General features: G+C 43.8%; 3 protein-coding genes across 5 annotated transcripts in view; 2 read left to right on the top strand and 1 right to left on the bottom strand.

Moving 5' to 3' along the window:
* LOC119187881 (ileal sodium/bile acid cotransporter) overlaps positions 1-7,865 on the top strand; it is a 150,678-nt gene extending 142,813 nt beyond the window's left edge. For both annotated transcript variants that reach the window (XM_075878784.1, XM_037435986.2), the window contains one exon: positions 7,440-7,865. In XM_075878784.1, coding sequence (XP_075734899.1) covers positions 7,440-7,513 — 74 coding nt within the window. In that variant the 3' untranslated portion in view covers positions 7,514-7,865. The remainder of the gene's footprint in view (positions 1-7,439) is intronic.
* A 222-nt stretch (positions 7,866-8,087) lies between these two features.
* On the bottom strand, positions 8,088-8,841 carry LOC119187882 (mitochondrial import inner membrane translocase subunit TIM14). Its single transcript, XM_037435989.2, has one exon. It carries the CDS (start codon positions 8,650-8,652, stop codon positions 8,296-8,298), a length of 357 nt encoding a protein of 118 aa, XP_037291886.1. The 5' UTR covers positions 8,653-8,841; the 3' UTR covers positions 8,088-8,295.
* Positions 8,842-9,065: 224 nt separating this feature from the next.
* Positions 9,066-19,560, top strand: LOC119187880 (DNA excision repair protein ERCC-6-like). Of its 2 annotated transcripts, none has more exons than XM_037435984.2 (2): positions 9,066-9,420; positions 14,983-19,560. In XM_037435984.2, exons 1-2 carry the CDS (start codon positions 9,354-9,356, stop codon positions 18,615-18,617), a joined length of 3,702 nt encoding a protein of 1,233 aa, XP_037291881.2. In that variant the 5' UTR covers positions 9,066-9,353; the 3' UTR covers positions 18,618-19,560. The 2 variants fall into 2 exon arrangements, with proteins under 2 accessions (XP_037291881.2, XP_075734898.1); XM_075878783.1 differs by lacking the exon at positions 9,066-9,420 and adding an exon at positions 10,453-10,543.
* Positions 19,561-22,033: the final 2,473 nt, after the last annotated feature.

Below are 22,033 nucleotides of genomic sequence, written 5' to 3'. Positions count from 1 at the left end.
AGATTCTTTCAATCAACTACATAGCAATATTCTGACGGGCACTGAATAAACAAGAGCACAATTGCACTCTGAACTGTAATTGGAGATGACTCTGACGTAGGGGCGGATCGAGCCACTCATTTTAGGACAGAGGGAGTCGCTTGTATTAAAACCAGAGCCTGGGAGGAGTCCTGGCTGCTTTGTTATAAGTAGTCACTATTATCTGAAAAACTACATCACAACATAAATACTGTTACTTTGTGCTCACAGGAGTTCCACTCATTTGTTTATTCAGTTTTCTCGTCATAATAATTTAGAAGAATGAAAACAAGTAGGGGGCTTTCACACTTCAGATATAGATATATTTTGCTGCAGTAAGCTTTTCACATGACTGGGGTGAGTGGCCGGTGCGAACGCAGGTTGGAGACACTGAAGGATCGAGAGGGCTGACACGGGCTCTGAGGGGGGCACCCCCCCTTCTGGATCTGCCACCAAGTAGAACTAAATCTCATCTTATTTCTAAAAGCTGCCCAGATTAAGATCGTCTTCTACAACTGATTAAACATCTACAATAACATCTCAATGTGATGAAAACTGACACCTTTCATTTGATACAGAATATACGTAGTCGTTCTTGCAACAAAAAATCACTACTCAACAGCGACATGACATATATGAAGCTTCACTGTAATGACGATTTAAGAACATGTAAACAACATAATTTGAGCTGTCAAGCATAATCAATTTAGTTACGATTCACGCACTTAGCTTTTTAATCACAGAATGGCAGCTGCTGAAGACATATCCACTTGGTAGAAACCCCCAAAACTAGCAGGAGCTTGCTGTAAGTTACACTGGTGCTCCATTTAGTTTTGTATTTCAATGCTCAGGGAAGGCATTGCAGTAGAGTGGCACATATTGTGAGCACCTCTCATGGCATCTTTAAATACAAATGTCTCAAAAACAGTGTTAGCTCCAATATTCTCCCTGTGTGCAGATGCCTTTAGGCTATACTTGGCTCAGTCTTGCACAATCAAAACGTTTGCGAGAAATTTATTAGGAAAATATTGCGTAGAAACGTTGAGCAATATTTATCACATAATTGTCATCTACAGGGATTAGTAATTGAGCTTGAGGAACAAAGAAAGACAAACTATTTTTCAGGTCTTTCTTTACTTATAAGTCTTAAAAAACACCTTATACATCTATGTACAAAAGCCAACTTAAAAAAAATAATCTAAAAAGTGCTAAATGAATGCTTTATATTTCTGCATTGAATATGCAGCACCAAGAAAACAACGAAAAGCACGCAAAGCGAGAGAGAAAGACGAGGTTCTCATCCGATCAGTTTGCCTGTGTTCTGGTACAATTAAATCAAGTTGTCCTGTATTCAACTGCCGCTGTTTCTGCATTGTAACACTGGTGGAGGCGCTGGGTACATGTTCGGAAAACCTGACAACAGCCCCGCATCTAGCCCAGAAAGACTTCCGCACATCGACACCCCCTTTCACCGCAGCAGCCGCCGCCTGTTAGGCCTCAGCCCGGAGTTCGGTCCATTGCTGGAAAGCGTGACTGTGCCAGAAAGCATGACGGCACCCGGAAGCACTGGCCCCAACATGTCCAGCCCAAGCACGACACAGGTGGCTGTTTTGAACCCTCAACTTTCGGTTGACTTCCACAGAAACACATATGAGGACGCACATGACTGGCTCGACGTATTCGAGCACACAGCGAACGTTAACGGGTGGAACACCACACAGAAATTGGGCTACGTGTATTTCGCGTTTCAAGACGGAGCCCGAACATGATTTATGAATTGCGTGTGGTCGTTTTGGACGAGTTCCAGCAGAAGTTCCTCGATACGTTTGCGAGCACCGAAAGACGAGAAATCGCACAGCGTCTCCTCAAGTCACGGATTCAGAAACCAAATGAATCCATTTTGATGTTTACATTACATGGCACGGCTGTTTCGTCAAGCAGATCCCAATATGCCCGAAACCAAAAAGGTTACCCACCTCATGCGTTGCGTTAAGGAGCAGCTGTTTGCTGGTCTTGTGCGAAACCCGCCTACAAGTGTTGATGAATTCTCCAATGAGGCGACATCCATCAAACGCACACTGGGTGGTCATACGCTACCGGCAGTATGACCACCCAACCCACAGTGCACCAACCAGCGCGGTAGCCACGACCACAGCAACGACACCCGACGAAGGTTCTTTGCGCCGATTGATACGAGAAATCGTACAAGAAGAGGTCAAGAAGCTCGTCGCCAAACCGAATGACTGCACAATTGCCTCAGTAACAGAAGTTGTGCGCCAGGAGATCCGGCAAGTGCTTTCGCTTCCTGAGCTGAACACAAGCACCCCCAGGGCAAACTATGCAGACATAGTCCGCTGACAGCCAGCTAACATACCGACAACGCATCAGTACTACCAGCAACATCCGCTGACAGCGCCTTGGTACTACAGAGAAACTTCGACGCCGAAGCGGCCACCACTTCGCAAAACTGACATCTGGCGTACCCCTGACAATAGGCCCCTGTGCCTTCATTGTGCGGAAGCAGGCCACATCATTCGGTATAGCCCGTATCGCGTCGCAAAGTAGAAAACTTTTCTTCCACTGTTCCTCGGCGCCATTTCAACAAAACGCCTGACGTTGACACAAGTGTCATGACCCCGCAGGATGTTCCTTCTGGGTTTCGGTCACGCTCACCCCCTCCTGGGCGTTATTCTCCATCCTCTAGATTAAGCACCACTGACATGCCAAGAAGGAGATCTCCCAGTCCACGCCCGGGAAACTAAAAGCAGCGACCTCAGGTGGGAAGGTTGCAAACCGTAGAAGTGTTGAAAATCCCCCAATACTGCCAAGCGAATAGACACAGATTTTCAATGATTCGATGAAAGATGGGGTTGTTACTGCCGAAGTTGCAATTACGATTGACGGGCATGACGTCACGGCAGTGGTCGACACTGGCGCGAACTTCTCAATAATGAGTGAGAGTCTTGCAGGCATGCTCAGGAAAGTTAGAATGGAATGAACAGGACCGCAGATTAGAGGAGCTGGAGGGCAGCTACACAAACCTACCGGAAAGTGAACCGCAAGAATGAAGATAGGAGACGCATCCTTCACCACAACTTTCGTTATCCTTTCCAAGTGTTGCAAACAGGCAATCTTAGGGATGGATTTTTTGCATGAATATGGTTCCATCATTAATATACCGGGCGATGTACTTACTTTTTCAGCAGATCAAAGTGCAGCACTACACAGAAAATCCCTGCGTGCCATTGACGACGTGACCGTACCCTGTTATCGTGCCGCCTTGTTTCGGTCACGTGCAGCACGCAGCATACAGGAGAATGAATTGCAGAACAAGTATTGATGCTTCTACTCTCTCGTGGTGTTGCAATTGCCAGAAGTATCGTCAATGTTGTGTGTGGTGAAGCGGAGGTTCTGTTGACGAATTTTACCAACGAGCGACGACACATTACACAAGGCACTACAGTTGCCTACTTCGACGAGACCACCGAAATCCGCGAGTGCTGTGTAGTTCAACAGGACGAGCCGCAAGCCACATCAGTCCCACCACCTATTGACGTAAGCACGGATTTATCACCAGCGCAGAGACAGCGTCTAGTAGATCTTCTTCACCAGTTCAAATACTTTTTTCATCGACTTCAAGGGTCAGTCAAACGCCACTAACGAAGCACCGGATAATCACAGAGGAGACAGCAAGGCCAATATGACAAAACCCATACCGCGTAACACCGAAAGAGCATGAAGCAATCCAGGAACAAGTGAAGAAAATGCTCGATGATGACGTCATCCAGCCCTCAAGAAGCCCTTGGGCATCGCCGGTAGTGCTGGTTAAAAAGAAAGACGGAAGCTTGCGATTTTGAGTCGACTACCACAAGCTGAATCATGTGACAAAGAAAGACGTATACCCATTACCGCGCATCGATGATTCACTTGACAGACTGAGGTATGCACGCTACTTCTCGTCAATAGACCTCAAAAGTGGGTATTGGCAAATTGAGATCGACGAGCGAGATGGAGAAAAAACAGCTTTTGTAACGCCTGACGGGCTTTATGAATTTAAAGTCTTGCCCTTTAGATTGCGCTCAGCCCCCGCAACGTTTCAGAGATTAATGAATACCGTTCTGTCAGGCCTTAAGTGGCAGACATGTCTAGTCTATCTGTACGACGTCATTGTTTTTTCAAAAACATTTGAGGAACACCTGAGCAGGCTGCTATCGGTATTCAGGGCAATAAGGTCTGCCAGCCTGACACTGAAACTCAAGAAGTGTCATTTCGGTTTCAAGGAGCTTCAATTTTTAGGCCATGTGGTGAGCCATGAAGGTGTTTGACCTGATCCAGTGCCAACAGTGCCAACAGATAAGAAATTTCCAGTGCCAACAGATAAGAAAGCAGTCAGGCGTTTCCTTGGCCTATGCGCATACTACCGAAGGTTTATTGCCGATTTCTCACACATAGCCTCGCCGCTAACTTGACTCACAAGAGGAGACGTTTCGTTCATATGGGGTGACGATCAACAAGCGGCATTTGACGATCTCCGACAAAGCCTGCAGACACCGTCTGTGCTTGCTCACTTTGATGAGGACGCTCCTACCATGGTTCACACAGATGCCAGTAACGTGATTTTAGGCGCTGTACTCGTCCAGTGGCAAGACTCAGCCGAGTGGGTGATCGCATATGCTAGTAGGACGCTTTCTTGCACAGAATCCAACTACTCCACAACGGAAAAAGTGTGTCTTGCTGTCGTATGGGCGGTTATGAAGCTTCGTCCGTACCTCTACAGTCGCTCTTTCCACGTAGTCAGCAACCATCATTCCCCCTGCTGGCTGACCAACTTGAAAGACCCATCTGGTCGGCTCGCACAGTGGAGCTTACGCCTTCAAGAATTTGATATGACGGTCATGTACAAGTCCGTAGGGCAGCACGCCGACGCCGATTGCTTATCAAGGTCACCGATAAAGCACGACGATGACACAGAAGATTACAACATGGCGTTTGTAGGAGTCGTCGACACCACTACGATTTCGTGCAAGCAGAAAAAAGACAGTCAGTTGCTTCCCCTCATTGAATTTTTGAATAGCTAAACAACAACCGTCACTAGAATATTTTCAAGGAGCCTGCCATCATTCTGCTTACGTAGAGGTGTTCTCTATAAGAACTTTTCTCCCGGAGGAAGCATCCACCTACTTGTCATCCTAACGTCAATTTGTGAGGAGATACTTAGTGCTTGCCACGATGAGCCAACGTTCGGTCATCTCGGACACACACGCACATTGGCCAGAATCCAACAGAAATACTACTGGCCAAGACTTCCAGCTATTGTGAAAAATTACCTGCTCACATGCCTCGATGGCCAACGACGAAAATCGCCACCGTTAAAACCAGCTCAACTATTACAATCAATTCAAGTGCCCCAGTACCTTTTGCCCAAATTGGAATGGATCTCCTCGGACAATATCCGACTTCCCATGCTGGCAACAAGTAGGTAATAGTCACCACTGAGTATCTCACGCGCTACGCGGAAACAAAGGCTTTGTCAAGTGGCACCGCCATTGAAACCGCACAATTCTTCATAGAAAATATCGTTTTGAGGCACAGTGCTCCGACAATCATAATAACGGATCGAGGTACTGCTTTCACGGCCACGCTCCTGAAGACGGTGCTTGAGCTCAGTGGAACAGCCCATCGGAAAACCACTTCTTATCACCCACAAACGAACGGCTTAACAGAACGCCTTAACAAGACTATTGCTGACATGTTGAGTATGTACATTGACGTGAATCACAAGAACTGGGACGACATTCTACCGTACATCTTTTTTGGCTATAATACAGCGCAGCAAGAAACTACTCGAAGAACGCCGTTTAGTCTCCTTCATGGCCGTGGAGTGACGACGATGCTTGACGCCATGTTACTGCACGACTGCAATGACATCAATTTGGACGCTGTATCTTTTACCCAACGAGCAGAAGAAGCGAGGCAGCTTGCACGCGACTGAATCGCCCAGCAGCAAAATTACGATGCCCAACGTTATAATCTGCGACACCGACATGTCGTCTGTCGGGCCGGCGAGAAAGCGTGGGCACCGTCGGGGACTGTCTGAAAAATTGCTGAAGAGGTATTTTGGCCCCTACACAGTCGTACAACGTCTGAGTGACATTAATTACGTGGTCGTTACTGACAGCCCCTCGACAACTCGTCAGCAAAAACCAGAAATCATGCACGTTGTGCGAATGAAGCCCTATTGTTCGGACTGATTTGCACCATACATCTACTGCACTGTCTTTTGCAGAAAAGCATCGGGATGCTGCTCTCTGGAGGGGGACAAATCCCGCATTGAATATGCAGCACCAAGTGAACAACCAAGAGCATGCGAAGCGGGAGAGAAAGACGAGGTTCTCATCCGATCAGTTTGCCAGTGTTCTGGTACAATTAAAGCATATTCAACTGCTGCTGTTTCTGCATTGTGACAATATTCACCTATGGCAGCCATTCACAAAACTATTAAATGTGGATACTTTGCCTATCTAGGCTTAGAAGCAATGAAATGATAAAAAAAAGTGTTAGCATGTAAAACAACATCACAGGTTTAATTTAATTATTGTTTTACCAGCATGTTTACACTAGTGTCAAGAAGTTAACCTCTAGCTGTGCTACCTTTGACATGGAGAAACTCAGTTTCTCTTATCTGGGGTCATAATGAAGCCAAACAATAATGACAACTGATTAAAGCATAAGGAAGATTACTTCTTTCTACTTAAACAAAATGAAGAAATTGTAAAGAAAGGAAATGAAAATGGGCAAAAAAAATATGGCCTCAAGAGTGCTTCAAACCCGTATCTTTGCATTTCATGCTTTTTTTACTACCCACCATGACTTTTTTTTATTTTAATCAAGTGAAATGCAGTGATTTTCTGTATGCTTTGCTTGGTTCTCACACTCTGTTGCCTGCATTGCGACTGCAAAAAACAGAAACTGAGCTTCTCAGTTCTTTATGTGGTCTCAGTTCTGGCACCTTTGTTGCTTTTTAGGTAGCCTAAGAGGGTGTGTTCACCAATGTTATCCAAGCAGCTCATGTGCTGCGCGATGCCTGTGGTTAACATGCTTCACATGAACCTCCATATCCGTGACTGGTGGCACTGGTTAACACAACCTGGGTCAGTTGTGGCATACCAAAACACGTACAAATACACCAAAAATGATGCTGTGGTACCTCAACAGCAAAAGCATCGAGCACAAAATCTGAAGTTACAGTCTCGTATTTTACCTGTGGCCAGTTCTTGGCTTATTTACAATTAATTATTCACTAAGTTTTGTTTACCACTAATTCAGTGAAATAAAGTAATTAGAGCATCTTGCAATACAGCTCACAAGTTGCCACAATTGTTTCATGCACACCTACAACTTGCTTTCAAATGTCTTTTCAGAAAACGAAAAGATGCAGCTGTCCACTGTGCAAGTTCCAAGCCAAGGTGTTTTCAATGCAGCATTTCAAGGCTGATGCATCATTCTTAAGTGGACTTTGATGAGCAACTACACTGGGAAAGGCTCCTGTTTTAGTGTTCAAGCCACAATAAGAAGTGCAACTGGTCTAACCATTTGTGTAACTGGTCTGTAGAGAGCTGCACAACAATGCATTGGCGCACAATACCAACATGTACACGAGTATGAAATGCCAATTTTGGTGACGCCTGCTGTGGCTACAGCTTTCTGCTTTGAAGTGTTTCACTCCCAGCTTCACAAGTGTTTGTTGCATCATGCAGCGTATTATAAAAAATTAATACGCTCCATCATGGCACTGTAAATTTTCATGTGTGCCGAAAATGAGAAATAAAAACGTGCCCAAGACTCCACATGGAAAAAAAATTAATTTACGCACCCCAGTCACTGCTAAATTATGAGCCAAGGCTAGGAATCGGTTGTTTTTGTCTAAATTCAATTGCAGATGCTTGAAAGTAAACACTAAGAGCATTTAATAAACTTCAACAGAATCCTAATTATGGTCTGGATAAACGACTCAACTTCGCGCCGAATTCACTACACAAAGGAAGAAAAACACATATACACCACGGGCGCTCACTTAAAACTGTTTATTCCTTGAGGAAAGAGGCTGATATAAACGCACTTCTCGTGACTATTTTATCCGGACATGTACCAACCAGCCCAGCAACGAGTTCTACTAGACTAATCGTTGTCATGCATTGATGAAGCGTTCTCATCACTCACTGGAAGAAGCACTACGGTCCAGCACTAAAGTTGTGCATATTTAATGCAGTTCTGCAGCTATTTTGACTTGCCGCTCTCAAGTAAGTCCTTCGCTTCGTTGATTTTAGCAGCCAGGTAAGGAGAGCCTCCACGGTCTGGATGGTTCAGCAGCATGATCCTCTTGTGTGCATCTTTCAGCTTCGATTTGCTTGCGGAAGGGCTCACACCAAGGATGAGGCCAGCTTCTCGCTTGCTCATCTTCGTTTCAAACCCGCCCTTGTAGTATTTCGAACCGGCAAAGGATTCGGCAGTGGGCAAATTCTTCAAGCTTTCTTGCAAAGTTTTCGACCATGCTCTGGATGAGCGTAGCAGCGCACGCCCTGTAAATCCCACAGCGGCAAGAGCTAGGCCAGCAACTATTACGCTCGAAGACATGGCTTTAACCGAAAATACAACCTCACGGAGCAATACAACCTCACTGCAAGCACGCGCGAGGGTACCTGTTTAAATCGTGGTCCAAATTACGTCCGAGACATCTTACAGCATGTCTTACATCATTACGCCATTACTCAAAAACCCATGGCGCCCATGGAGGAAAGATAAAAACAAACTTCCTCCGCACAAAAACCACTAAAAACAATAAAAAACACGGTGGTTATGACCACAGCTTGCAAAACCTTGAAAATTAAAAAAAAGCGTAATTTCTGTATGATTATGCTTAAAGTATAAAATAAAAAAACGTTTTTGCACAATTCTTGTTACAGTTTAGTCACAACCACAGAACCATGCACAGCTGAACAGAACTCACAACTATCATCATCGCTTGGCGTGGCTCGTGATGGCTCGCGGCCGTGCTCGTGGACCCGTGGGCGCGCGAAAGCTACGCTGGTTGACTACGCTGCGCAAGCGCAGAAGCCAATCGAACGAGCGAAACGGTTGGTGCGGGCGCATTTAAAGCCCTCAAGAGGCGCCGGTCGCGACTTGAGTGCTGCAGTCGGCGCGAACCGTTTTCGCGGACGACCAAAATGCATGTGTTTTAACATGCTTTCTCGGAGGTGGTCTTTCTGAAAGGCCTGCAGGTTGTACCTTGAGCAGCAATAACTCGCTGACATCGCCACCCCTTGCGTTGTACAGTCATGGCTTCGGCTGGTGAAACAGACGGCGACGATAAGTCCTCGCAGTTCAAGTTCCACAAGTCTGAAGGTAAGTGATATATAGACGATGTGACAAGGTCACGACAAGTGTTGCAGAAGTACTGAGGCGTTTTCTCTTTCTTCCCTTTTTGTAGAGCGCTAGCTGTACGTTGTTTTTCGTCGCGTACACTATTCGACTAGCATGCGATGTCGCATTGCACTGGCTTTGCCAGTTCAGTGTGACATCGCATGCTAGTTGAGCTACCATTACGTTACAGTCTCCTCTGCCAGGTCACGAGGGAAACGAAAATCAGTGCATAAACTACGTGCTAAGCAACGCGGCTTTATTTAATATATTTTGGCCGTTTCACGAGGACCGCAAAGGCGACAACAGTCTCTTCCGTTTGACTGCACATGAGGCAGCTATGGCTTTTGCGGTTGCAGGATCAGTTGAAGTGAGATACCGACACTAGGCCCTGTACGGTTATTTTCAAAATTAGCTGAACAGTGTAGGCATTGTGTGCCCTTCGAGCGTCTAGCACATTATAGTCGTAGCTTTCGAGGGAGCATTATTTCTCATGGCGCCATAGGGTTTTCCGTCTGTTTCCTCGAAGTGACAACTCATGGTTTGAGCACTCGGTGTGGCTACGGTTACGCCCAGACGTAACTATAGCCGCCACAACCAATGCTAGTGCTACGTCTAGCTTTACGTCTTCTGCCTAGTTACGTCCACTGTGCAATGCTTTTTTCGTGGTTACGTCCAATGCACAGACGAAAATAACTCCTTTTTTTTTTTTTTTTTTGCTTCTGCTGTCCCTGAGCAAGTTCTGGCTGGTCTTGCAAACGCGGGCGAAGTCGCCTTGCCGTCGGTGTGAAAAGCAAGGGTTCACTAAATCTATCTTTAACTAGACTGTTAATAATACCTAGCCACAGTAACTGTTACGTTTAGCACCGCCGCTTGCTGAATTAATCTATTGGGTACTAGCGTGACCATAATATGCTCATGCGTATCCTTACGGAGTCTTTCAATTTATTAAGGTTTGAAAAACCGCGCCAGAAATATGCCTTGGGATAGCTTAGGGTACCCCTTACCAACACCATGTGGCAGAAGTTTACTATGTCTATTGAGGAGCTGCTCTGTTGCGAAATCGCGATTCTATGTTTTAGCTCGTTGGAATGCAATGCTTCTTCGTGTGAGCAGATTTCTTTGTAGTATTACTTTCTGCAGTAGCGTGATGCACATGTCCCTGTATAGTATTTGTACGATGCGATCTCCAGTGAAAATGTGAAATAGATTAACCGGTGTTCTGCTCGGAAACAAGCGTGGTCTACATGTTGCCACCACTATCACGCCAGGCTTTAAGGCTTCGTTTTACACTCTTTGTTGGGCGATTCTGGTATACTCATGTGCCAATTTATTGTATGCCCAGGTTTATCCTAAATGAAATAACTAGAATAGTCGAAGAGGACAATAAAAATGTCTGCTATCTGCAATAGGCTATCGGAGGCTGCCACCGACTGAGACGAGGATTTCGCGTATAAGGATTCCAGTAGTCTCATAGACAACCCAATTATTATATATAATAACTGCTGAAGTTTAACACTCATGTGCCAATTTATTGTATGCCTAGGTTTATCCTAAATGAAATAGCTAGAATAGTCGAAGAGGACAATAAATATGTCTGCTATCTGCAATAGACTATCGGAGGCTGCCACTGACTGAGACGAGGATTTCGCGTATAAGGATTCCAGTAGTCTCATAGACAACCCAATTATTATATATAATAACTGCTGAAGTTTAACATGCAAAACCATGATATGACTGAGGGACGAAGCAGTGGAGTACTTGAGGAATTTTGACTATCTGACTTTCTGTTCGCCTAGATGGCAGTCAACCTAAGTAGTAGACAGCTTAGAGCAGGTGCTAAGATGGCGCTTATAGTGGTTTTTGCATTGCTGGATGGTACTGTAATGAAAATGAAGCAGAGTATGAAGGACAATGTGATGGATCGCCAAGGAGCTCCTCGGGTGTAGGAAATAAAAGCCCTTATGCGAAGTTATCTTCACATGCACAGGAGATCAAAGTGTGTCATCTTAGTGCCCTTACCCAATTTAGCTGCTTCACGAGAGGCACTGATTAGATGGATGTATACGTAGGAGCCTACCAGGCTGCAACTTGTTGCAAGAAATGGTTGTAAGCGATGTTCACGATGTTCGACGTAGGCATAAGCAATGTGTGGTGCTTCTTCACAACACACGATTAGTGACTCGACTTGAATTCCTGAGGCAACTCGCTCAAAGTTAACTGAAAAGTTGGGATAACAAGTTCGAAGGAAAACTGGATGTTGAAGAATGTCAATGCTTGTTGACAGTGTGCCTTGTGGTCCACATTTTGAATGAAAAAAAACGGTTCACCTTGTTGAAACTATCTCACGGCAAATAGCACAGGTGTGCTGTAGGTCAGATCAACAGCACTGTTTTCATATAGTGCAGTAAATGTGAAGGCATGTGCATTGTGTTCTCCATACCATTTCACATTAAGTCCCCGGCAAGTCCTTATTTTATTTTTCATGATGTGTCAAGGCCTGAAATACTTGACCTAAGGGCCCAGCGTGAGCATAAAAAAGAAACCGGTGCCTAAAGGTCCAAGCAGTAATGCGTTCAGTTTCACTGTCGTATCGCCAGTTCACGGACATCACTTGTGCGTTGAAACATGTGTGGTTTGTTTTGTCAGACTGTTTCACGTACTGGCAAAAAGAGTACAGATCCTGTAACGACGCAGGTTGGGGCGTCCGCCGCTGCCACTGAGGCGATTTTCTTTATGAAAAAATATAAGCGGCACTATTGGAGAATTGATGATAATGTTAAGAGTGCTCAAAAAAAAAGAGAAAAAGAACACCTGCAACAAAGTTTGAACCAAGGTTCTCCTTGTGCCAAGCACGACATGCTAGGCCACTGGCAGTAACTTTTAAGGGTCTTGACGTAGCTAAACGTAACTTCAACAGCTGCTATCTTTACGTCTGATATAACGCCAAACACTCTGTTGAGCATTTGGATTTGTATTTTGGAGTAGTCTCATTAAAGACATTAGATTTCCTGGGATTACAATGTCAGCACAGGACTTGTAAGTGTGAGGAGAATGAATTTTATTGTTTCTCGCTGCTTGTGTCTCGAAAGTTTTACTATGGCTGAAAGTGCACAAGGTGGAGTTTTGCAGCAGTAGTGCTTGCATCGTCGTGTACTCGCCTGTTTGTTCATTCGCAGCTGAGCACAAACTTGAAATGCGAACCATCTGCAGAAGTACCTTTAAAATTTGGGTGCATTTTTTTGGGAACAAGTTTTGGCCTGCATGGGCAAAAGACAAGGCACATGATGAGAGTTGTTTGCTATATGCATACTGTTATGGCCAGGGCATCAGAACAAAATTAGTGTCATTCCACAACAAGAAGTTGCTTTCCATTTATTGGAATGAAAAAAAAAGATGTTTCGTAACTGTTTGTAATATTATTTATTTTTGTATGCAAAAATTTGAAGTTGGGTTAATGATGAAAGCATTTGATTTGTCGTGTATTGAGGACACCTTCCCGTGCACATTGTGAAGAGGAGCACTACTAACTGTACCATGAATTTCTACAAATTTGTGTAAACCAGTGCCCTTCGACGTTATAGAAGTGAATTACGAATTTTTTTTTAGCGGGCATATTACTTTGAATCGGAGTGAGCATGATCGCGGAAGCAGCCAGTCATTGAGCTTATCTCTCGTACGCGAGACTGCTGTTCATATGCCCTCTCTACGCTGGCATGTGTCACAGGCTCATGAATATAATAGTAGTTAGGGTTTAATGTCCGAAAACTATCATATGGTTATGAGATGGCATTGTGGACAGCTGTGGAAATTTCGAGCACTTGGGGTTCTTTAGTGTGCACCTAAATCTAAGCACAGGGGCCTCTAGCATTTTTGCCTCAATCGAAAATGCAGCCGCCGCAGCCAGGATTTGATTCTGCGACCTGCGGGTCAGCAGTAGAGTGTCTTAGCCACTACACCACGGTGGTTGGTTCAGGCACGAGAAAGTACTTGCGTTAATATAAAAACCTATGGTTCCCACTGTTTGTTTTCACACAATTTCAACACATTCTTACTTTGGAATTCTTGTCTGCAATGCATGCTAGTGCGGTGTATTGTGCATTATTGCTCACGTTGCCAGACCTCGTTGTTCTGAGTGACCAAGTTTCCGCATGAACTGAAAAATAAATTTTGGCTTCGCTCTGGAACGAAATATTGGATAACATTTCGGTTATACCCAGTCAGAAGTACCGTTTCTTGTTTTCGGTTTTAATCCGTTCCAATACACTGGTTACGCCTGAATGATTTTACTTGCCTGCCACCTAATAGATGTTTCCATTGCTGGCAGCATGATAAAATCGTGCAGAAATCATCGACAACAATAGTCAATGTGAATAAGTAGCAAAGTGCTTTTAATGTGCACTTGATGGCATTTCCTTGTGGATGTGTGTGTGTGTGTGTGTGTGTGTGGGGGGGGGGGGGGTAAGAATATTTCACTGCTACGTTCTCGGAGTGCAGCACATATGTAGGTGAATAGTAGGTGGTGATATGCATACGTTCATAGACTTGCTCCTCTTTTTGTCTACAAGTGCATCTACTTAAGTGTTTTCTCACTACAACTGCAAGAGTAGCTGGATGCAAGACACTCCTAAATTCTCCTCCAGGCCATCCGAGCCCTAAGGCACCATAAGCTCTTAGCTCTTGCGCAACAGCGCATACATAAAAGAAGAGTTGCCTGTATTCATTAAGAAGCCCCGCAACATATGCAAGAGCATGAATCTTTTTTATCAGAGAAGCGCAATACTTTAAAACACTTGGCAGAGTGCTTCATTGACACAAATTCACTAGCTGGACGAAATCGTCTGCTTCAAGCTTGACTGCACCTCTTCAAGCAGGTGCAGGCCAGTGATGAACTAGGTGATAAATTTTCTTGCACTAAGGAAACAAAAAAAAAACGTTTTGAGCCAGAGAAACTAATACATTAGTGCTGTACTTCCTGAAGCAGTAAGTACAGCTATTTTATATAGTCTTAAAGCTGAAACTGGGACTGATCCAACCTTGCCGCGGAGGCATTGGTATGCTGTTGATTTTGTAGATCTCCCACATTATCTTGAGCATGTTCCAGGTGCTCCTGAGCCTTGTTTGCTGAGCTCGGAGTATGGCACCAGAATTCAGCTGCTCTAGTCAGAATAGAATATCTGTCCATAATTTTGAGTAGCATCTGATTAGCAGCTTCTGTAGAGTGATAGCAGCTAAAGTGACAATTGAAAGGCCCCATAGTCTTAATCGTATGAGTGATTTTTTTATATTGGAGCCTCTAAACGATTTGCATTATCACTTGCTTTATTTTCTCTGTGATGATGGCCCATACGTAGCAGGGAAGCTTAGTCTAGTTCTTGCAAATGAAATGAGTTTCTCTCCTGTCTACAGTTAGCCACATTATCTTGAGCACCCTGTACAAGGCGACTGTCATGATACATTATGGGCAGAGATTGTTATGGCTACTGTGGTAATATTAGTTCTTTAAAGAGTTTTTTTAATAAAACATGTCCTTTTAAACTGTTTCAGGCAAGAAGCTTCTGAAGCAAGGGAATGTCCAGGGAGCTCTACAGGCTTTCGAAAGAGCTGCCGAGCATCAGGCCGATGACCGCCTCCAGGCTAAGATAGAGAAGATGCGAGAGTTTTTGAAAAGTGAGCAAGCCCAAGAAGGTAGTGATAGTGACATGGTTGAAATCGGCAATGGTTTCTACCTGTGTCAAGCCATCGAGCGAAGACTTTATACTTACCAGAGGACCGGCTTGCTATGGATGTGGGACTTGTACCTCAAGAAACGTGGGGGTGTGCTTGGCGACGACATGGGCTTAGGCAAAACTATTCAAGTCATCGCCTTCCTTTCAGGCATGTTTGACAGTGAAATGATTAAGAGTGTCTTGATCATTATGCCTGTATCTCTAATTGCCAACTGGAAGAAAGAATTTGAAGGCTGGGCACCAGGCATTGATGTTTACGAGTACCACTCTGGGTCGAAAAAAGAAAGGGAGAGAAACCTGGCAAGGGTGCAGCGCCGTGGCGGCGTCCTCTTGACAAGCTATGGCTTGGCACAAACAAGCCATCAAGAATTTTGTAACAGGAATGGCGAACAATTTGTTTGGTGTTACCTGATTCTTGATGAAGGCCACAAAATCAAAAACCAAACTAAAACAACAAAAGCCATCTACGAGATTCCAGCTAAGCAGAGACTTGTACTTACAGGTACAGCTGTTCAGAACAATCTCCAAGAGCTATGGGCACTATTCAACTTTACACACCAAGGTGCACTTGTCGGCTCATTGGCAACATTTAAGCGCCAGTATGAGACCCCTATCAATAGGGGACGTGAAAAGGATGCCACCACAGGAGAGAATCTTTTGGGCAAGGAGATAGCGAGGCAGCTGCGTCGTTTGATAAAGCCATACTTTTTGCGGAGAACAAAGACAGAAACACCGAAAAAAAAAAAGAACAGTAAAGATGACAAAGCCAAGCTAACCTTCTCTTCAAAGAAGAATGACCTTGTGATTTGGATATACCTGTCTAGTCTACAGAAGAAAATATATCGAGAGTTTCTGGAGTCTGATGAAGTAGCCAATATCCTCATGACTAAGAAATCTCCCCTTGTGCAGCTGACTGTGCTGAAAAAAATTTGTGATCATCCAAGGCTTCTTTCAAAGCGAGCATGTGTTCAAATGGGAATGTATGACCACATGACAAGAGAAGAAATTGAAGAACTTCTCGAAAAGGAAGAAGGAAAGAAGATTTCAATTGAAGATGTAACAGACAATGTTCTCCTTGAAGAATCTGGAAAGATGACATTTGTTTTGCAACTTCTGACAATTCTCAAAGCTGAAGGTCACCGCACACTATTTTTCTCGCAGTCAAGAAAGATTTTGGATATTGTTAGTCGAATTCTCACCAACAGGAGCTTCAGAGTTGCTCGTCTTGATGGTACAATCAACAAAATGTGCGAGCGTGATCGCATAGTCTCGCAGTTTCAAGCCAAGGACAGTGCTGATGTGTTTCTTCTTACCACTCAGGTTGGAGGTGTTGGGCTCACTTTGACTGCTGCTGACAGGGTCATTATCTACGATCCTTCCTGGAACCCAGCAACAGATGCTCAAGCTGTTGACCGTGCATATCGCATAGGACAGCAAAAAAATGTCGTGGTGTATCGTTTGATAACATGCAGCACAGTTGAGGAGAAGATCTATCGGCGTCAGATATTCAAGGACTCTATCATAAAGCAAACGACTGGAAAGCAAAATGACCCCATGCGCTACTTCACAAAACAAGAGCTGAGGGAGCTTTTCAGTCTTGAAAACCCTAACTACTCTGGTACGCAGGTCCAGCTTTCTCAAATGCACTCCTGGGACAAAAACTCGGACCCTGCTCTTAATGATCACATTGCTCTTTTGCAAACAAAGAACATCTTTGGTATCAGTCATCATGACCTCATGTTTTCTGAAGAATCCCGGGAAGCTGCGAAAGATGAATTTGTGCCTGGAGAAATAGAGCGTGTAAAGGAGCGTGCCAGGATGGCTCAACATCTGATCACAGTAGAGAGTGATATGGCATTAGACGAGATTCAAAACAAGAAGTACTTTACTGTGCCAGTGAACAACGTCACGAAACTACGACCAGTAGAGCACCCAGCATGGTTGCCCAAGCCAAATGTGTTGCTTAGTGACAATGAGGCCCTAGATAAAGGTATGTCATCCAAGTGGAACAAGGCTTTGGTGGTGCCTGATGATGATGACTATAATCTTGGTGAGAACAAGGCCCAAGATGAAGGTATGTCATCTAAGTGGAACAAGGCTTTGGTGGTGCCTGATGATGATGATGACGATAATCTTGGTGAGAACAAGGCCCAAGATGAAGGTATGTCATCTAAGTGGAACAAGGCTTTGGTGGTGCCTGATGATGATGACGATAATCTTGGTGAGAACAAGGCCCAAGACGAAGGTATGTCATCCAAGTGGAACAAGGCTTTGGTGGTGCCCGATGATGACGATGATGTCCTTATTGATGGTGTCGACTCTCTTAATAAGTCACTGGCTTGCATGACAGTTCAGGCTTCTGAAAACAAAGTTAGCATTTTAGTTAATGACTCTGAGGAAGAGCTCTTTCCATCTGGTGAAGATCTGGACACAGATGAGGACATGAGGATTATTTTAGACACAGATGAGGAGTTTTCAGATGCTCCTGAAGAAGTGGACAGCAGTGAAAGTTTCAAGATGAATAAGCAAGCTCCTTTAAGTACAGCTGACGAGAGGGTTCTTGCGAAGACTGATGGTCAGGTTGAAAATAATGCAGGGTGTGATGTGAAAATTGTGAATGTGGAAGAGTCAAATGTGGAACTGCTAGTCAAGGATGAACATCTAATGGCAGAGGGTTCGTTTGAAGAACTGCATGTGTCGCCGAATTTGAAGCTCTCGGTGCAGGACAAGCACAACACAAGAGAACAAAGAAAGTTGCCTTCTCTTTTAGGACTGGAGGAAGGCATTCTCTCTCGCAAGGCAACTCTACAAGATTGTTCCGACAAAGTTGCTCAAAAGTCGGCATGTGAAGAGGTTAACAAGGATGCCATTGGCCAGTCTTTGCACACTACTGAACAAGGAAAGAGGCTCGTAAAAAAGCGTTTGCTGCGTTCTCCTAATCAGTCATTATTATTCCAGACAGAGGCAAAACACTTGCAGCTTTCTCCCTCTGTCCTGCAGAAGGAAGGAAACGGTAACACTAGAGCCCCACCAAGAGGTCTCGGTGAGCTGCAGAATATTTTGCCTGGAACGGCAGCAAGCAGTCCTTCATGTCCTGCAAGGGCATCTTTCAGCCAGCCTAGGTTCCACAGTACGCCATTGTCTACTCCTCCAAAGCGAATCGCACCATTTTTTGTAGGCTCGCCACTGCAATTTTCGCCATCACAATGCCAAAAGATGCCACCGAGTCCCTTTCAGGAGGCCCTTGCTAAGTCTGTAGAATATGCTGAAGTGGATGTGACACCGCTGAAAGTGCAACAAGCTTCAGCCTCTCACTCAAGGCAAACATCTGTTCATGTGGTGTCATCGGAAAGTGAAGAGGATGCCAGCAAGTCAAGTTCCGATGATGAAGTGGTGGTTCGCAGGCGCTTAACAAAAGCGTTCGTGATCATGGACAGTGATGAATCTCCTTGAATACACTAAAAATTTGCAGTTGCCTTTGCTGGCTTTAAGCTCCCCATTTGCAAAATGTGTAAATACACAAAATTGTTTCCTGCCATGTTTCTGTCAAATTATGACCGTGCTTGTAGTAGCAGTGTTAAAAAAAAAACACTGCAACTTGAGACACCTATATCACAAATGCTTGTAATGAACATATGTATAGTCAGTACTGTTCCAAAAATGTAGGTAGCTAATTCCTTTGTGTATTTTCTGTAACTGCTGTAAGAGGCATTTTATCAAAAGCGCCTGTCCCACATTAGTCTCGTTCGTTCCTTGCTGGAATGGAAAGAAAATTAATACAGCTATAGACGAGGGGACCAGTAAATGCTGCAGTTTTTCCCCCAATTTGTTTCCTTGGTATCTCAATTCTTCAATGTATCATAACCACTTTGCATGGGCTATATAAGTATTTTATGTTGTGCATAGTATATTTTACATTTTTTCTTGTTTGTATTTTATGTAGTGACAAGTGTTATGTAGCGCTTGCATAAATGGTCACATTTTATATTGCATTTTATTTATAAAAGGTTGCAAGTTCTTTAATATAAGGGAAGTCTGTTTATGTTGCTTAAAGCTGCATAAAAAGTGCATATTTGTTGTGTAGCTTTTTCTCTCTAGTTTCTTGACTTGTACTCAAGGACTCTGTATTAAAATAGATTGCTCTAAATGTTATGCTTAGTCTCGTTAGAAGCATTCCTTACTACAAAAATGTGCTCGTCTGATTTGGTTCTTCCTCTCCCATCTGTCTTAGTTTTATTAAACACTCCATGTCAAAAATTTACGACACTAGAACTTGTTGGCTTACTACTTCATTATTTTGGCAGTAATTAAAAAAAATATTGGCTCAAATGGCATATTGTATCATGCTTCCAGCAGTGGCACTAAGTTTCAATAAATCGTTATAACCGTGAAAAAATGTTAGTGCTTATGACATAAACTAGATAATGACAGAAAAAAAGAGCCTATAAACACTGCTGGCTGCGTCCTGATAATGCTCTAGTTTGAGAGGAAGAGACTTCATGCACTACCGTAACTAACAAAAGTTGTCCACAAAGAATATTTTCATGCTAATGAAGGCTTGCGAGAACAGGCACGCAGGTGTGTGCAATCCTCCCACACCCATATGAATCGATGACATGTGTAATAACAGTTGGGACAGCCATATCGGCTTTTATGTTTTTTAAGGAGACTGACAACTCGCCAGAGCATGCAATTAGACTGTGGTGGAAATGAAAAGACCATGAGTTTTAGTGAGATTCAAGCATTTTTTTTTTTTGCAAGCTAAGCAGGATTTTTTTTAATGTTCTAAAACTAACGAGAGCTTATAAAGTCAATGGCTTTGCTGTGCATAATCACTCTGATGCTGTCAAGTGCACCATAGTTACTCCTCAAAATTAGAGTACGGAAATCATTGTCTAGCCCCGCCCAAGTCTGTGCTGCTTACGAGGTAAAGGGATCTACACGGTGAGAAGCGATGCTGCCTTCAAGATGGCCAATGGACCACGTCGAGCCGGGTCGCATGTGCGGTAAACCACGGCACTTGAACACTAAATACTACCCGCAGGTCGAGGATAGAATCCCGGCTGCTGCGGCTGCATTTTCGTTAGAGGCAAAAATGCTGTGGGCTCGTGTGCTCAGATTTTGGCGCAAGTTAAAGAACCCCAGGTGGTCGAAATTTCCGGAGCCCTCACTACGGCGGCTTTTATAATCGTATGGTGGTTTTGGGACATTAAACCCCACATATCGATCAAATCGAACACTACATGCTCTCTCTCTCACTGTTTCAAGCATGTGTTGCCATGCGCGTAGTGACACTGAAAAATTCTGATAAATGTTTCACGGTAGTGTCAATTACCATTTCGTTATTTGACAATCACCGGTAAACTTTCCATTGTGCTGAAGAAAATTGGTACCATCAAAATTTGTTGTTTCTTTTTAAAGGGACACTATAGCAAAAAAACTTCTGTGCATTAGTAAGTTGCAAATTCACAGTACCAATAACGCCTCTTAGCGGGAGTAGACTCTTCAGAAGTGAGATAACGCAAAGAAAATCAGTGGAAACATCACCTTGAAATTTCCGCACCAAACACTGCGACATTATAGGTTTTGGTGGCGTCTCCCAAGTTGTATGTAGTTCTAGTCAGTAAAAATGATCTACCTACGTTGTACTGTGAGGGGTCGTAGGCATAATATAGTTTTACTTTTATTAGGCCAATTTCACCATAGTACTAAAATACTGTTTGAAATTCATAACATTGTACAGGGAGATTTTGGTCCGAAATTTGAAAGTGAAATAGAGAAGGTTCTCCTCTATTAAAAGCGTAGAATGGCGACATAATGACATAAAAGTTATCTGAGTAAATTCATTAACTTGTCTGTTCAGTGTTCTGCTTTAGCGTCCCTTTAAAGGCACCCTGTGACACAATGCTTTCATTGGTTATTCTAGGTCTCTGGAGTACGGTGATGTAATGCTAGTAAAATTGACAAAGCAGTTATTTTATTTGAACACAAATGCCACTTTCTGTGACAATAGGTCGGCGAACTTGCTCATGAGTAGACTATCTCGGATTGAGCTGCGAGTCCTGGCCACTAACATGTTGATGTGTTCAAGTCTGGTTGAAGAAAATATTCATGTGCAAGTCTAAGTGAGCTCAATTCCAGAAAATTTTGTAGAGTCCAAGTCAAAGAGAGTCCAAAGCATAAGATTAAGTGATTCACTGCGTGTTCCACTTTTCCCAATCTATGGTCTAGCTTCAGCTCTAATATTAGTCTTACTTGGATTGATGGTTATATTTGCATCTACTTAGACATATTTCAAAGCAGTGTTATCCATACATTATTTAAATATTTATTGACTAGATGCGCAAGCTAAATGGGAGTGCTTTGACTTTCGCCCGCCAACTCGTATAGGGAAGTTATTGATGAATGTATCTCATGTTGTCTTCTCTTTCAAAAATAATTGTCTTACTGGTTTGCGAGCACTCGTAATTCATATTTGAAGGTACTATAAATATGCCAAGGAGAGCATTGATTACTTGAGATAGTGGTGTTAAAAAGCACTGACACCACGGTGGGAAAATCTAATTCTAGGCTAACGAACTTGTGAGTCCACTTGCTAGTACTCTGATCGGGCTGCGAGTTCGGTTGAAGAAAATTTTCATGAACATGAGTGTGGCTAAGGAAACTTTTGGCGAGTCTGAGCATAAGCGAGCCCTAAGAGCAAAACATTTTGAGAGATTTTTGCCATCGGAAGTCTGTACGCTTGTTTTCAAGACTGATGCGAGTGACTGCACATGTTGACTGCCTTGACACACTAACATTCTTACGGTCCCAGCTACACCACACTGTCATGCCCTAGAAATTTAAAAAAAAAACATTCTTTACACATT

The sequence above is a fragment of the Rhipicephalus microplus genome, chromosome X, assembly GCF_043290135.1.
Source record: "Rhipicephalus microplus isolate Deutch F79 chromosome X, USDA_Rmic, whole genome shotgun sequence".
Lineage (NCBI taxonomy): Eukaryota > Metazoa > Arthropoda > Arachnida > Ixodida > Ixodidae > Rhipicephalus > Rhipicephalus microplus.
The sequence above is the reverse complement of the archived record's forward strand: the minus strand, read 5'-3'. Positions and strand labels throughout refer to the sequence as shown.